Below are 15,213 nucleotides of genomic sequence, written 5' to 3'. Positions count from 1 at the left end.
CTTTATTTCAGGAGCCAGTCAGAGAATATTTCAAGAGAATCCCCCCCACAAGCCCTCCCACCCCCATCCCCGAGACTCGTCAAACGTCCCTCCACCTCTCCAATGCCAAATCGCTCTGGTTCAACTACACCTCTCAGCTTGCGGAAGAAAATTGTTGTGCCAACTGATTACCAAGACACAGTGCCTGCGGAGTTTGAAGAAAAGGTTAAGCAGCCTAAGTCTGTGTCCCAAAGTAACACCCAGGACTACCGAGCACAGACTCCACTGAGCGACTACTCCCGGAAAGAATTTACTCTCAGACCATCCCCAAAGCTTACCAGGGCAAGCTCAAAGGTTTTTGAGAAGGTTCGTGGCTTAGAAGAGCGGAGACGAAGCCTCGATATTCCAGAGGGTTCCATCTCAGCAGGATCCTGGGCAGGGTTCAATCGGGCTGGATCTGTAGATTCAGATGATGGAGGAAGCCGCTTGGGCATCTCTAGAGAAAGTTCAAGGGAAGATCTAAGGGAGGCTTTGAAAGAGGATGCTGCTGAACGAAGATCTATGTTTAAACAGAGAGCTGCTTCGCTGGAGGAGAAACCTCGCTACTCCCAAAAAGTGCAGGACATTGAGAACAAGTTCACTGAGGAGCTCCAGCGCATTAAGAAGCTTGTTGGCAAACCACACCTGAAAAAGTCGTTTTCAACTGAACAGCTCACTCTAAAGAGCAGGCAGCGTCAGCCTTTAAGGAAAATTGAACCTATTCCACCACAAGTCCTTCAAAAGCTCCAGGAAAGGGAACGTGCCCAGTGGGCAAAGGAACAGAGAGAAAAAGAACATAGTCAGCAACCAATGCAACAGCAACAGCAAGCACAGCAAGAACAAAATAAGTCCCAACCCCAAAAGACAGCAACAACTGTAACAATCAGTAGATTTGGAGAAGTTGCAGGCACCCCAGAGTCCATGCAGTTATCTGACTTACCAGGACAACGATCAGTGAGAGAATTAAGTCGAGTCAGTCCAGTAATGGAAATCATTCAGAGATCATCATCATCATCATTATATCATCAACAAAGGGCAGAGTCACCAAGCAGAAATGTTGCTGAGATGACATTACGTAAGGTTGAAAGAAGGCCACCAAGTCCGCTTGTACAGAGGGTATCTCGAATGCAAGAATCCTCGCATATCCAAGAATCGCTTGTGCAAACATCACAAAAGGATGAGACTTCGGGGAGAAAGACGCCAATAGAGGTAGCATTAAGAAAAATTGAAAACAGACCTGAAAGTCCATTGGTACAAAAAAGGGCCACCATTGTGCAAGACCTTCCTCCTCAACCTCCTCCAAAACCCCCAAGGATGTCACCGGTCACTCCAACGGAAGAGAGAATGGAAGTGGATCCATCCAAACCAGCCTTCAACATGAGAATCCCCACGATTATTGTTGAAGACGAAAAGATGGAAGAGGATGTTCATGTGAAGTCAAGTGAGCCTCAGCAGAATACTGCTAGTGCCAAAGAGGGACGACAGCTGAAGACCAAAGGGAAGAACCGTCGCCCTCGACCCATGTCTCCAGAGTTAGGTTAGATTTGTTGTGCTTCTTTTATTTAGCTTTCTGTAGTATTGTGAAGTTCAAGTCTGCTTGCTTTTCATGTTTAATCAACCAATTACTCATTCCTTACGAGAGGGGAGTTTCCTCTAATTTGATCACAGGGAAAAAATGACTTCAGACGTGTCTTTTGTTAAACTATGCAGATTCTTCAGACGATTCTTATGTGTCTGCTGGAGAAGACCCAATGGAGGCCCCTGTATTTGAGTTTCCCCTGCAGGACACTGTAGTATCTGCTGGCGCAGATGTGCTACTAAAATGCATCATTGCCGGCACCCCCCTTCCTGAAGGTAACATGTTGTACTTTGTGTTTTAACATCAAAGACCTCACAGGTATTTTTGAATTGTATATTTAAGCAATCAAATCACAAATAGCTATTATAATTAATATATAATACCTATACTATATAGTATTATACAAATAGCAAATCATTCTTTGTCTCCTCTGTTAAAGTTACCTGGACAAAAGAAAATATGGAAATAACCGGCATTGCAAGTTACTCAGTCAAAGTGGAGGGTGAACGACACACCCTGCTCATCAAATCAGCTGGAATAAGTGATGGTGGAAAATACTGTGTAACTGCTGTTAATCAGGTGGGAAAAGCATCCAGCAGTGCCACCGTTACAGTCAAAGCAGGTACGTTTTGACTTCAGATAAAACTTAAATGAGTATATACAGTGGCACTGAATCCATGCTAAAGTTGACTAAAAAGAGGAATAAAAAAATCATCTTTTGGAAATTGATCTTAATGCCTTAATTAAAAAATGAGGAAAAATCCAATCTTTAAGGACACCAATTTTCTTTGTGAATGAATAATGTATCATAAATAAATAAATGTCCTTCCTTAAAATACAGGGGGCATAAGTAAGTACACCCCTATGTTAAATTCCCATAGAGGCAGGCAGATTTTTATTTTTAAAGGCCAGTTATTTCATGGATCCAGGATACTATGCATCCTGATAAAGTTCCCTTGGTCTTTGGAATTAATATAGCCCCACATCATCACATCCCCTTCACCATACCTAGAGAATGGCATGGTTTTATTTTAGTTAGCCTAATAGCTGGTTTGATTTGCATTGAGAGATGATTTTATGTAAAGTACCCCATGCCAATCTCTAGGTATGGTGAAGGGCTTGGTGTCCTTAAAGATTGGATTTTTCCTCATTTTTTTGATTAAGGCATTACGATCAATTTCCAAAAGATTTTTTTATATTCCTCTTTTTAGTCAACTTTAGCATGGGTTCATAAACTTATAAGTGCGACTGTATAGTGCTGTTTTGTGGTGGTTTGCCTTCAGTCTTGACTCTTCAAAACGTGACACCTAATCTGAAATAGTTTGATTAGCATTAATATGCAAAGGAAGTTCTATGTCTCAGTTGTTTATTTTGAATTAGAGCAGTTCAACCAGACAGGATTATGGACATTAACATGAAAAGCATCTTACGGCTGTGACTACCATGACAGACGTGTTGTTTATTGTTATTGTCATCAACACTGAAATATATGTCCATTTGACTTGGAGGTCAGTTGTTATTATAAACTGAAAATTGTTATTATAGTCAAAAATGGAAAAGGACACTTGTTTTATTCCAATAGATTAATTTAAGAATACCCCAGATATAAAAAAAATAGGCCATTGTACCTAACAAAAATTTAAAAAGCTCTTATTCTACAGCTTAAAAGCATAAAAGCATCTTCCCAACAGGGCATTGTGTTTCAGCTGATTTTTCTCCCTCCCTTGTCATTATCTCACTGAGCAAAATGCCTGTGCCATATATTCCAGCTGAACAACCTCACTTATAGTTACCATAGCAACGCAGAGGCGAAACTGAACCTATAAATTGCCCACTGAGGCTCAATGGCTCCACCCACTGTGAATCCACTATTGTTTGTATATAACATTTGACATCTCAGACGCTGATTCTATCTCATGGGGGATGAGGGGGATTTTTTTTAAATACACAAACTCCTTGAACTCGTATTGAGATGTGCTCTCAGGAACAAAAAATAAAGTTTACAGAGGTATATATAGGAATTGTTTGTAAGCAGGATTGTCTGAAACTACAAAATGAAACATAACATAACCTTGTTGCTTTTACAGAGTCTGTACAGGAGCCAAAGGGAAACCTGGGCATGCGTAGGGATATCAGCAGCCCTATTACATCTGATGAGGAGTATCTCAGTCCCCTGGAGGAAGGCATGGATTTTGGAGGACCAGAGCTCAAGCGAACTTTTGACACACGATTCAGGGAACCCCCTGCATTCCTGGTGAGACTGCACAGAGCTCGGTCTGAGTAGATACTTAATTGACTTTTAGACTATGGCATTTGTATGTTTAGCATTGAAACTTACTCAACTGCATTTCTGACTGGTTGGTTGCAAAATATTGCATGAAAATGTTTTATGTACTGGATGTCCCTGATATTATCAATATTCATTTCACCGTATGAATGTGTTGTCTGACTGTGTGGTCATCCCATCAACACATCTGTCAAATGAAACTTACAGGTAAAATGCATCTCTCAGCTTCTAACTTACATTACATTTCAAACAGGTAACAATGAGTGATCAAGCTGTCATTGAAGGACAGGAAGTTACCATGTCTGTCCGAATAAGTGGACAACCAAAACCCATGCTCTATTGGTAGGTCCCCCCCACTTCATCAAACTACTTAAATTCATTGCTTGCATGGGTAAGGGTAAATACTCTGTCTCTGTATCACACAAACCATGAGCAAGCTTGCTTGACTGCATAGTTTGTTCTATGGCATGCTGCTTTATTGCATCAGTTAAAGGGGAAGACTGGACGATGAATGTTTACTGCCTCACAATCATCAGGCTGACGGAATGAGTCTTAATAGGGTAAAGGGAAATATGGCGTTCTTCCCCCGTTTACCATGGAGCTGCTCAGTGCCCAGAAACACAAATGTCTGGCTGAGCTAATGAGCTCTTAGACAACAATCTACAATCCACATGCGATGCTAAGGCCATCCAAAAAGAGCCCCCATCTGATTACACTTAAAAGGGTCCTTTAGTGTTTGTAGAACACTTCCTTATACGTTCTATGAGCCAGTGGTTCTTCATTGCCGTTGTTAGCTAGGACAGCAGCTTCACAATATGAAGCTGGTAATATTCTATATTTGTTCCATGAAAAAACCAAAGCCTGCTATATCTGATTCCTCTGTGCCATAAAGCTATGTAGGTGGCTCCCTCAGACCTGGCATTAACATGCGTCTTGGGTGAACCGATCACAAGTGGACAGCTCTTAGTACGTAAATTCACACCTGGCATTAGAATGTGAATCCACATGCATCTTGAGTGACCACTTGTGATGGGATCTTCTCACTTCCCTTGTTGTTGTGCAATATTTAATATGACGCTGTTTGTGCGCGAATGAGGACGTACTTAACGCAGAGGACGTCAGTTAAGTAGGTGGTCCTTCAATGTGGCCCAGAACACATCTACGTACACGCTGCTAAAAGAATGTGGCCACCTCCGAATGTGGTCTGATCTCAATGCATCTTGCGGTGCATTGACACCTGTACTTAGAGCTGTTCACTGGTGATTGGATCATCCAAGACACATATTAATGCCAGCTCTGAACAGGGCCGTTGTCAAGGAACTACTTAATACACATCAATGAGCTACACTGTTACCTGGGTGATCTTAATAACTAGGATGTTCCTTTATTACCACAAGCATGGGAACATAGGGATTTTGAGTTAATCCTACTTCTTGCTCTACAGTAAATACTCACAAGGGCACCATCTTAGGTGTTAGATTAAGAATTATTTCTCACACTTCCCAGATGGTCTGGTGTCAGTCTAATTATCCATGCAGCATGGCTCGCTAAATTTCTCGGTTTTGCAGAGAAGAACGAGAACAACACTAGTGTATTTTACTGATAAGGCAACAGAGCATCCACTGTTGTCACCAGTTACCTTATCTGTAACAGGGCATGTATTCCATGTCATGAACTGTGTCAGCTGAACCGTGCATCCCACACTATGAATTTTGAAACATTACAGATCGAATACTCAATACGGTAATTTGAATTTCATATTATAACTAACTGCCTTACTAAGTAAGACAAAATGAATTGACAGATGGACTAACACATTGTAGGTTTTGGTCTTTTCATTGGATTTGTCGACAATAAGTGTAATGTAGAATAAAGCCAGCCTTATCCTTTAATATAGAAGACAAGAATGGGCTGAATCATACAGGCAAGTTCTGTCACTGGAGTTAGTCATGACTCTCGAGAGACAATAGCAGAATAGAATGTGATAAACATAATATTGGCAGTCCTGGAGAATGTATCCCACCCCCCTCCCCCTTTATACCAGCCAGGAGAGAGCTTGTAGTTGGGGAAAAGTGTGTGCTTGGTCATCGCTCATTGCATAAATTAAGTTTAAAAAAGCTCTGTGTGGTTTATGCATGATTCATCTCTCTTAATTCTATTCTTATGTAGGCTGAGGAACAGAGTTACAGTAAAAACAGGCCCACGTCACATTGTACGTGAGACAGAAGATGGCGCTTTTGAAATGACCATCAAGTCAGCAGTGAGATCGGACTCTGGGATTTACACCTGTAAGATCATTAATGAGTATGGGACAAAGCAGTGTGAAGGAAAGCTGGAGGTAAAAGGTATGCTTCTTTTCTAATGTACAGGTTTGTTGTCTTTAAGAATGTACAAATCCATATCTTACTTCCTTTCTGTGTTTGATGAATGGAGCTGTTTTTGAAAGTTTTGTCAGGTTAACTACTTGCAACATTGTGACTACATTGCTCACACTAATGTACTTGTTAATCAGCATATATATATTGATACACTGTGACCAGTGACTAGTTCACAACACCAACGTTCAGGTATCACTTAACAGCACTCTTCAGAAAATCTCCTTTATTTACACCCAGCGCCACCAGTGGAGCCAGGCCTGGCTGTCATTCGCCCAGTCAGGGACATCACAGCCAAGGCTGGAGAGACCGTTTTGTTTGAGTGTCATGTCATCGGACCGAAGGACACTGATGTGGACTGGCTTGCAGATGGGAAACTGATCCAGCCGGCGTTGCTCAACTGTAAGATGCACTTTGATGGGAGAAAGTGCCGGCTGCTGCTCAACTCCGTACACGAGGATGACAGTGGCACATACATGTGCAAGCTCAGCACAGCTAAAGGCATGTCTCAAGAATACAAATCGCAATATGTGTGATATAAAACGGAAATTAATAGGGGTGTAATGAAACATCGATCTGGATCCATATATCGATTCCATCATCAACGAGCCAATATTATTGATACAAAGTGACAATATCGATACATATCTTCTATAACAGTGGTTCCCAACCTGGGACATATATAATGTATACAAAAGTCTGTATAAAAACTATATATTTTTGTTCTCGCTTAAAATTGTAGGCAGGCTACTTGGTAGGCCAAACCCCCGGGACCTCTTAACCTGTGACCCTTGCTGTCATCAGGTCAGCTGCTAGCTGCTATCATCCTCGTTTTTCCTGCCGCCACGGCATCGCTATTTTATGAATGAAACATGGCGGAGAAACGTAAAAGCGCTGATAACTCATAACTAATTAAATTAAGTAAGGCTCTATCTCGAGAGTTACCTCAACTTCGGTTTCGGAGGGGGGCTCAGCTTTTCTTAGACATAAGTAGGGGGGGCGCCAAGGAAAAAAGGTTAGGAACCACTGTTCTATAAGATGTGGATTTTTCCAACTTTATATTTCTTTTTATTAAAAGGAATAGTTTGTTTTTCATTTAAACATCTGGAAGAGCTCAGGAATAAAATTGTCAAATATTACGTAACTTTTTGTGAGTTGATATCTAGTGTTAAATGGACATATTATCGTATCAATCACAGGCCCCTGAATTGAATTGAATCGTATCATGGCAGGCTTTACGATATCAGCAAATATCTTATTGTTGTCCAAAGAATCATATAATATCGTACTGTGACAAAAGTTGTGATTTACACCCCTAAAAATGACTTCATCTATTGTCCTGTTTGTCTCTTCTGCTACTTCTGAACTGAAATGTTTACTCTTCAGAGGAAGTGACTTCATGTGGCAAACTCAAAGTCATCCCTTCAATTGAGCCTCTCTTCACTCGCAAGCTGGATGTTCTAGAAGTGATTGAGGGCCGTAACGCTCGATTTGACTGCAAAGTCAGTGGGACGCCATCTCCTAAGGTCATCTGGAACCACTTTGGTAGGATTGTACCTAATTGTTCTTGCACCCAGGTGTCTCAGAGAACATCTTAAGCTTAAAGGTACAGTTCACCCCGAAATCCAAACTACATATTTCTCAAATCCTTTCAAATGTATCTTATGGCTCCACAAGTCGAGCGTCATCTAGTTCTGTTATATTCCAGAGAAGGCAGACATCTCTACAGCCGATATCTCCAACACTGGGTAATTCACAATAAAAATAATCTAGATTGATAAAAAAAAAAGCACTACAGGTATGAGGAAAAAAATGTATATTTGATTTTGGGGTGAACTGTCCATCCAAGCCTGTGAAATGATCGATTCTTACCTTTTTCGTTTTATTTCTTACCCTCTCTGAGTTTTGCTGTTGATTTTGTGATTTATAACCCACTTTAGAACTAAAGTGATGTATTGCTCTTTTTTTTTTTCTTTTTAGACCATCCGCTCACAGAAAATGAAGACATTCGTATTCTTCAGGAAGGAGGCCGCCACTCTCTTTTCATTTCTCATGTGACCAATGAGGATGAGGGATTTTACACTGTCACCGCCCGTAACAGTCACGGCGAGGCAGAGAGCTCCGCCGAACTTTACATACAAGAGCCACGGCCAGCCATCTCCTCACAGATGTAAGATCCAGTTATTCTTTGGATGTTGGATAGAGCTCTTGTGCGTTTCATGGACCTTTCTAGATAATGAATTATAATATGTTATAATTCACATATTCTGCTTATGTGCCACTCTCTCCATCCTTCTGTTCCATGTCTTCCCTTTTAGGGCTAAACTGGAGAAGATGCCATCGATCCCAGAGGAGCCAGAGGTCCCAGAGAATGAGGTGGAGCGTTTCACTATGCCTGACTTCATCAAACCCCTTTATGACCTGGATGTGATCGAGGGAAAAGAGGCTGTGCTGAAATGTAAAGTTGCTGGTTTGCCATACCCCACCATCGTCTGGTTCCACAACGGCAAAAGGATTGAGAGCACCGAGGACAGAAAGATGACACAGTGTAAGCGTTTGAAAAAGGATTAACATTCAGCCAATGTTCAGGCCTATAAAAGTACTCAAGCCTTTACAAAGCAGTTACACTCTGGGCAATGTATTTCAGCTTCTTAAAATTCTTTCATTGAAAGTTAAATGAAAATGAATATTTTATCAACATGAAAATGAACAAAAACCTTAGCAATTACATAAAGAAAAGGAAACTTTCTAAAATCACTTGGGTTTGCCTTTGCGTTAAATGAACCCCCAGTTATTGCAGTATGTAATGTGTAATGTTCAGACAGAAATAATCTCAGGAACAATAAGAATCCCCTGAGTTTCATTAAACGCCACTTTTGTGATGATCTAAATGATCATTTAGTAAAACATATGTATGGACTCTATTGAATTTATAATGTATATATTTTGTTATATGAGACTAAATGACAAAGTATGTTGTTTGTAAGTGATTTCCATATGACAGTTACATAACCAATTCATATGAGCATTTTTTTTTCTCGATCTGCCACCTGTATAGTTAAGGCCTGGTTGGGTTTAGGCATCTACAACTACTTGGTTAAGGTTAGGGAAAGATCATGGTAAAACTTATGTTAACTGTTGATGTAGGTGACAAGAATGGACAGTTAATACTCGCACAACTACAAGAGTTTGCTTTTCAGACGTTTGAAGTGATTTAAAGTATTTTAACATTGATTGATTTTTCAGGTCTAAACAGTCTCATTTAATAGGCAGGGATTGCGTTTAATTTCACATTGTTACAGAACACTGAGTTGCATAAGACCAGCATACCTTATATCCTTTTTTCTCTGCTTTCTCCTGTAGTCCGTGACGTCCACAGCCTGGTCATCCGCTCTGTGTGCCATGCCCATGGTGGTGTCTACAAGAGTGTCATCTCTAACAAAGTTGGCAAGGCCACCTGCTACTCTCATCTCTATGTCACGGGTGATTTTCATTCCTTTTTCTTTTGGCATAAACCATGAACAAAAACACAATGGGCTTCAAACAAGAACCACTCGTACTAGCAGATTTGTTCGGGCAAAGGCAGATCAGAAACATTTATGGACTTCTAATTCCATTGTCATCACTTTCAGATATCCTCCCTGACCCTCCCGATGGCACTCCAGTGATAGAATCCATCACTGGTAAAACAATCACCTTGAGCTGGAAGAAACCAAGGAGGCTGGACCCTTCCATTGGTATGTAAGAATGATATTTTAAATTGTTTTGTGGGGAGACCTCTAGCTCACCGGTAGAGTTCTGGTTTCGACTTCGACCCCCGGAAAAGTACTTTCAACATCGTAGTGTAGATTTTTGCATGAAACACTTTTTTTGCTCCAGATGCCAGCTCCCTGATGTATGCCATCCAACAACAAGCCCTGGGCTCCATCCAGTGGATCATCATAGCTTCTGGCCTGAAGGAGACCACCTTCACCATCACCACCCTCTCCAAAGGTGTGCGCTATGCTTTCAGGATCCTGACCATCACCTCCAAAGCCTTCAGCAAGCCCTCGCCTACCACCGACCCAGTGCAGCTTCTGGACCGAGGTACATTCAGGCTTTCAGAGCATCCATCCATCCATCCGTCACTGTGTGCTAACGGTTTATTAAATATTCTCTGTGTGTACATTTGGGATTTACTTCTAGGTCCCTATCTTCAGGAGGCTCCAGTGATTATTGATAAGCCAGATATTGTCCATGTGATGGAAAACCAGTCAGTCACCATCACTGTCACCCTCAATCATGTCAACGCTGCAGTCATCTGGAAGAGGTATCTGTGTCTCTGTTGTCAAGTTTCTTTTAATAACCTTTTGTCTTTATTTTTTTTTTTAAATGAATGCACTTTACTCGTATTTTCCTGTGATACGTTTTCCAACATATACAGTATACTTATATACATTAACTGTTTTCATTTTTAATTTCATTTTAATCTCATCAAACAAAGAAAAGAAACAATGTGCCAACTGGCATATTCATAGGTTTATAACAACACTGCAGTTGTATTTGTAGTGTTGTTGTTGGTTCATGATTAGTTCACTAGTCCAAGTCAAGTGGTATCTGGTGGAAAGGTTGCCACCTTTGGACCCCAGTGTATTACAGGATAGTCAGGGTGTATGACAATTCATACAGGCAGCTGTTGATTTCCAAGTGATTATCAAACATTACAGAACAGTGAAAAAGTTGTTTTTATTGTGCCCTGAATCGCCCTCAAGCATGAGCCAAAAAACACGCCACACCTGCCCAGTGAGTCCGCTGCTCTGCTCTCCAACTACAACTTATTAATCCTGGGTTACAATACAAACACTTCTCCACAGGAGGGGAGCGGTCCTCGCCAGCAAGCCAGGCCTGTATGAAATGACAATGCCAGATGATGACCAGCAAACGCTGAAGCTGCTTAAAGTCAAGAGTGCTGACATCGGAGAGATGCAATTTGTGGCCTCCAACAAGTATGGCAGCGACAGCTGTACCTTCAACGTTGAGATGGCAGGTAGGCAGTCGATCGATCTATCTGTCTGTCTGTCTGCCTGTCTAGTTAATGTAACTTGGTATTTCACCTTTGCAACTCTGTCCACAGCTCCACCAACATTTGAAACTATCATGGAGGACCTGGACGTTTGTGCTGGGGAGACCCCTCGCTTTGCTGTGGTTGTGGAGGGCAGACCCATTCCTGACATCCTCTGGTTCAAGGTTTTTATCCATTTTAGCAGTCAAACATTAATTTACAGTAATACAGTAAGTGAATACCAAGATAAACTGAACTATACAGGAGGGTCTGTTTTTTATTTGAATTAGAATTTTTATTTGTTTACAGTAAATGGAGATTTATCAAAACCGATCATTTTTTTGTTATAAATCTTCGAAGAACCATTGCCAAAACATACAGTATTTGCTTTCAGAATGATGTCCTGCTGTCGGAGAGCAGCCATTACACATTTGTGTACGATGATAATGAATGTTCCCTGGTGGTCCTAAACGCTCGCCCAGAGGACTCCGGGGTTTACACCTGCACTGCCAGGAACTTGGCAGGATCTGTGTCCTGTAAAGCTGAACTCACCATTCATGAAGGTAAGAGGTCAATTTATCAGAGCTATAAAAAATCTGACACTCCTTGAATGCATGTCTAACAAGCTAAGTGAAGGAACTAATACTGTCATTATTTGGAGTCAGAGTTCCCTTCATTAATAAAAACTTGCTCATTACTGTAGCTAAACGTAAAGAGGATCCAATGGACGATGAGGAGACTATTCTAAGAAAAATGCGCAGACTCACTGACAACTATGACATTCACAAGGAAATTGGAAGGTAAGGCATTTTAAAGGCAGCATTTGAAATCCCATACTTATATAATGCAAAATAACCGTTTTCTGCATTAGAACCAGTTTTTATTAAATACCCCAACATATGCTGTATTTCCTCATGTCTCAATGCCTCCGTCTTGCTATTTTGAACAGATTTTGAATCATTCCGGACTTGAGTAGTGATGAACTGAGTTTTCCTCCTACATTTTTTCCTCCAGAGGTGCATTTTCCTATGTGAAACGTGTAACCCAGAAGGTTGGCAAAATGGAGTATGCTGCAAAGTTTATCTCCACAAGGGCCAAGAAGAAGGCGTCTGCTCGGAGAGAGATGAACCTGCTTTCCAAGCTGGACCACGAGAGAATCCTTTACTTTCAGGATGCCTTTGAGAAAAAGAATGCAGTCATCATCATCACTGAATTGTATCCTTATTATGCTGTTAAAACACGAGTACACTGATGCAGAGTACACATTTAGCCTTGAAAAGTAAGTGAAATGATATGATATAAATAAAAGAAATGAGCTTTTTCACTTTTCTTTATGTAGTTGTACGCATTGTGTTGTTCTGAAAAGCTTTTTGTGAAAAAGTCTGGCTTGTTAAGAGTGAAATAAACATGTATACATGCATACATATTGTAAATGATTACAAACAATTAGCAATTTTTGTATAATGCGTCTAAAGTCCCAGAAGGAATAGCCTTAATGAATCTCTAAAGATGCCATGAGGAGCTGCTTGACAGATTTACAAGGAAATCTACAGTAATGGAGTCTGATGTAAGTCCTGTGTTTTATGACTGCACAGCAAATCTTACACTAAACACTTCAATTTCAACGTCATGATCAAATGTATGTAATTTATTTATCAAATAAATTACGACTGTACTGGTATGTTTGTGTTTTGGAACCATCAGGTGCGTTCGTGTATAAGACAACTGATTGAGGGCGTGGACTACCTTCACCATCTAAACATCATACATCTGGACATTAAGGTAGATACTCATGGATCCTCGCTCTCCCACTCTTTCATTGTCTTCCTTTCGATATAAAAAACGTGTATTAGAAATGGAATTCTGGAAGAGTTTTTGTTCTTACATTTAGCAAATGATCATACAAAATGTACACTGATGGCAGAACATGATAAAATAGTATTCTTTTATTTTACAGCCTGATAACATCCTCATGGCAGACTCCCTGGGTGATCAGATCCGAATCTGTGACTTCGGTAACGCAGTGCAGCTCACACCCGATGAGGCCCAATACTGCAAATATGGCACACCAGAATTTGTCGCACCAGAAATTGTCAATCAGACCCCTGTGTCAAAAGCAACAGACATCTGGTAAATTATCCCTTGAACTTAGAGTTTGTTTGTTTTCTGTTAACACACAGCCTTTTTCTAATTGTCTTCTTTATTTTCCAAGGTCAATTGGAGTTATTGCATACCTGTGGTAAGTATAATTTTGAGTAAAAGTATTTATTTTCTTCATTATTAAATGTATTTCTGAATGTCAATGTCAGTTTTTGACATGTTTGCCTGTTCAGGCCTACCCGTAGGCTGTCATTAAACGTGAGTATTTGCTTCTTTTATCAGTGTGACGGGAGTTTCTCCATTTGCTGGAGAAAATGACCGCAGCTCCGCACTGAACATCCGGAACTACAATGTGGCCTTTGAGGAGAGCATGTTTGCTGAGCTTTGCCGAGAGGCTAAAGGGTTCATCATAAAACTGCTGGTAGCAGACAGGCTGTGAGTTACTCTACTGCATTTCTTTATCAAGATCTGTTTTATGTAACATTATTGTGAAAATACATCTATACTTATATCATTTATAATTGCAACAAGCCGTTCAGATGAGTTCTACTGAATAATGCATTGAGATATATATATATAAGGACATATTTTCAGTCAATCCTGATGTCTGAAACCATCCAAAATACAATCTTAGTCTATACAGTATAGTCTTTTAGGTAAACACACTGTATCAGAATGAGAAATCCGATTGATAAAAATGTCCTTATTTAACATCTATCAATAAATTTGGCATTACTTGTAAAAACACACAAATACAGAGCAGATTTTGCAATGAGATGATGATGTAAAGTGTGCAGTTTGTAAATTCAATATCCGTCTCATTCACTCTTCTCAGATTTAATTAAATACTTTTACATTTTAATGTAATATTGAAAGGTTTTCATGGATATTTTTAGAATTTAATTTGATATTTATTTCCTTTGTTACCTGTTATAGATATCTCCTTACATTTTTATATAATAATTAATAGTAAATAGTAATAATAGTATTATAATTAATTTTCCAAAGCTGTTTAAATAACTCTAGAATATGTCACAGCTGTCACCACAGTTTCCTCTCTGCCAATTTGTTACTGCATAGAGAAAATTGTTCCATAATAAGTGAAGTTGCTCATGTTAATGCTTTTGTTTCAATGTTATATGCTTATCAGATGCACATTTGGTTTTTATATTCCATTTTTCTCTAGTCCTTGTCTGCAGGTCTTATATGACCATATTCCTCTGGTGCTTTTAACCTTTTTGGGATTTAGGATAACTAAGACAACCCAGTTTATTAAGCTAGATAATGGAGGGGCGACCTCTAGCTCACCCAGTAAGAGCTTGCGCCCCTTGCAGCGGCCTGGGTTTGAGTCCGACCTGCGGCCCTTTGCTGCATGTCATCTCCCATCTCTCTCCCACCTTTCTGTCTATCCACTATCACTGAAATAAAGTGAATAAAGCCCAAAAAAACTCTTAAAAAAAAAAAGAAGCTAGATAATGGAACAAATATGCATAAACCTGGAAGACTGAAATATGCCATCATCTTCCTCTAGGAGACCTAATACTCAAGAATGTCTCCGACACCCCTGGTTCAAGGTAAGACTAGGCCATTGGTACTTCACACTACAGTGTTAATCATCGACAACCAATTTCTGCAGTCATTTCTCCTTGACAATACCTTGCTACTTCTAATTTCTTTTTATTACATTTAATGTTTACTTATTGTACAGATACTGAGCAAGGGGAAGGCCATAAGTACAGAGGCCCTGAAGAAGTTTGTGTCTCGCAGAAAATGGCAGGTGGGGGATGTTTTATTGCCTATTCTGGCTTTCTAT

At 40.1% G+C, this 15,213-nt stretch overlaps 1 protein-coding gene across 1 annotated transcript in view; it reads left to right on the top strand.

The window, feature by feature from the left end:
• The window catches only part of spegb (striated muscle enriched protein kinase b), a 44,769-nt gene that overhangs the window by 14,531 nt on the left and 15,025 nt on the right, over nucleotides 1–15,213 (top strand). The window contains exons 4-29 of the mRNA XM_078262864.1: nucleotides 12–1,555; nucleotides 1,729–1,872; nucleotides 2,037–2,219; nucleotides 3,685–3,851; nucleotides 4,138–4,226; nucleotides 6,054–6,229; nucleotides 6,500–6,760; nucleotides 7,646–7,804; nucleotides 8,240–8,429; nucleotides 8,578–8,807; nucleotides 9,623–9,742; nucleotides 9,892–9,996; nucleotides 10,139–10,345; nucleotides 10,445–10,568; nucleotides 11,113–11,285; nucleotides 11,373–11,485; nucleotides 11,695–11,863; nucleotides 12,004–12,100; nucleotides 12,315–12,515; nucleotides 12,810–12,867; nucleotides 13,005–13,082; nucleotides 13,258–13,430; nucleotides 13,513–13,539; nucleotides 13,683–13,835; nucleotides 14,932–14,974; nucleotides 15,109–15,177. Coding sequence (XP_078118990.1) covers nucleotides 12–1,555; nucleotides 1,729–1,872; nucleotides 2,037–2,219; nucleotides 3,685–3,851; nucleotides 4,138–4,226; nucleotides 6,054–6,229; nucleotides 6,500–6,760; nucleotides 7,646–7,804; nucleotides 8,240–8,429; nucleotides 8,578–8,807; nucleotides 9,623–9,742; nucleotides 9,892–9,996; nucleotides 10,139–10,345; nucleotides 10,445–10,568; nucleotides 11,113–11,285; nucleotides 11,373–11,485; nucleotides 11,695–11,863; nucleotides 12,004–12,100; nucleotides 12,315–12,515; nucleotides 12,810–12,867; nucleotides 13,005–13,082; nucleotides 13,258–13,430; nucleotides 13,513–13,539; nucleotides 13,683–13,835; nucleotides 14,932–14,974; nucleotides 15,109–15,177 — 5,053 coding nt within the window. The remainder of the gene's footprint in view (nucleotides 1–11; nucleotides 1,556–1,728; nucleotides 1,873–2,036; nucleotides 2,220–3,684; nucleotides 3,852–4,137; nucleotides 4,227–6,053; nucleotides 6,230–6,499; nucleotides 6,761–7,645; nucleotides 7,805–8,239; nucleotides 8,430–8,577; nucleotides 8,808–9,622; nucleotides 9,743–9,891; nucleotides 9,997–10,138; nucleotides 10,346–10,444; nucleotides 10,569–11,112; nucleotides 11,286–11,372; nucleotides 11,486–11,694; nucleotides 11,864–12,003; nucleotides 12,101–12,314; nucleotides 12,516–12,809; nucleotides 12,868–13,004; nucleotides 13,083–13,257; nucleotides 13,431–13,512; nucleotides 13,540–13,682; nucleotides 13,836–14,931; nucleotides 14,975–15,108; nucleotides 15,178–15,213) is intronic.

Source organism: Sander vitreus, chromosome 11 (assembly GCF_031162955.1).
Source record: "Sander vitreus isolate 19-12246 chromosome 11, sanVit1, whole genome shotgun sequence".
NCBI classification, from domain to species: domain Eukaryota; kingdom Metazoa; phylum Chordata; class Actinopteri; order Perciformes; family Percidae; genus Sander; species Sander vitreus.
This window is presented reverse-complemented; position numbering and strand designations above follow the sequence as displayed.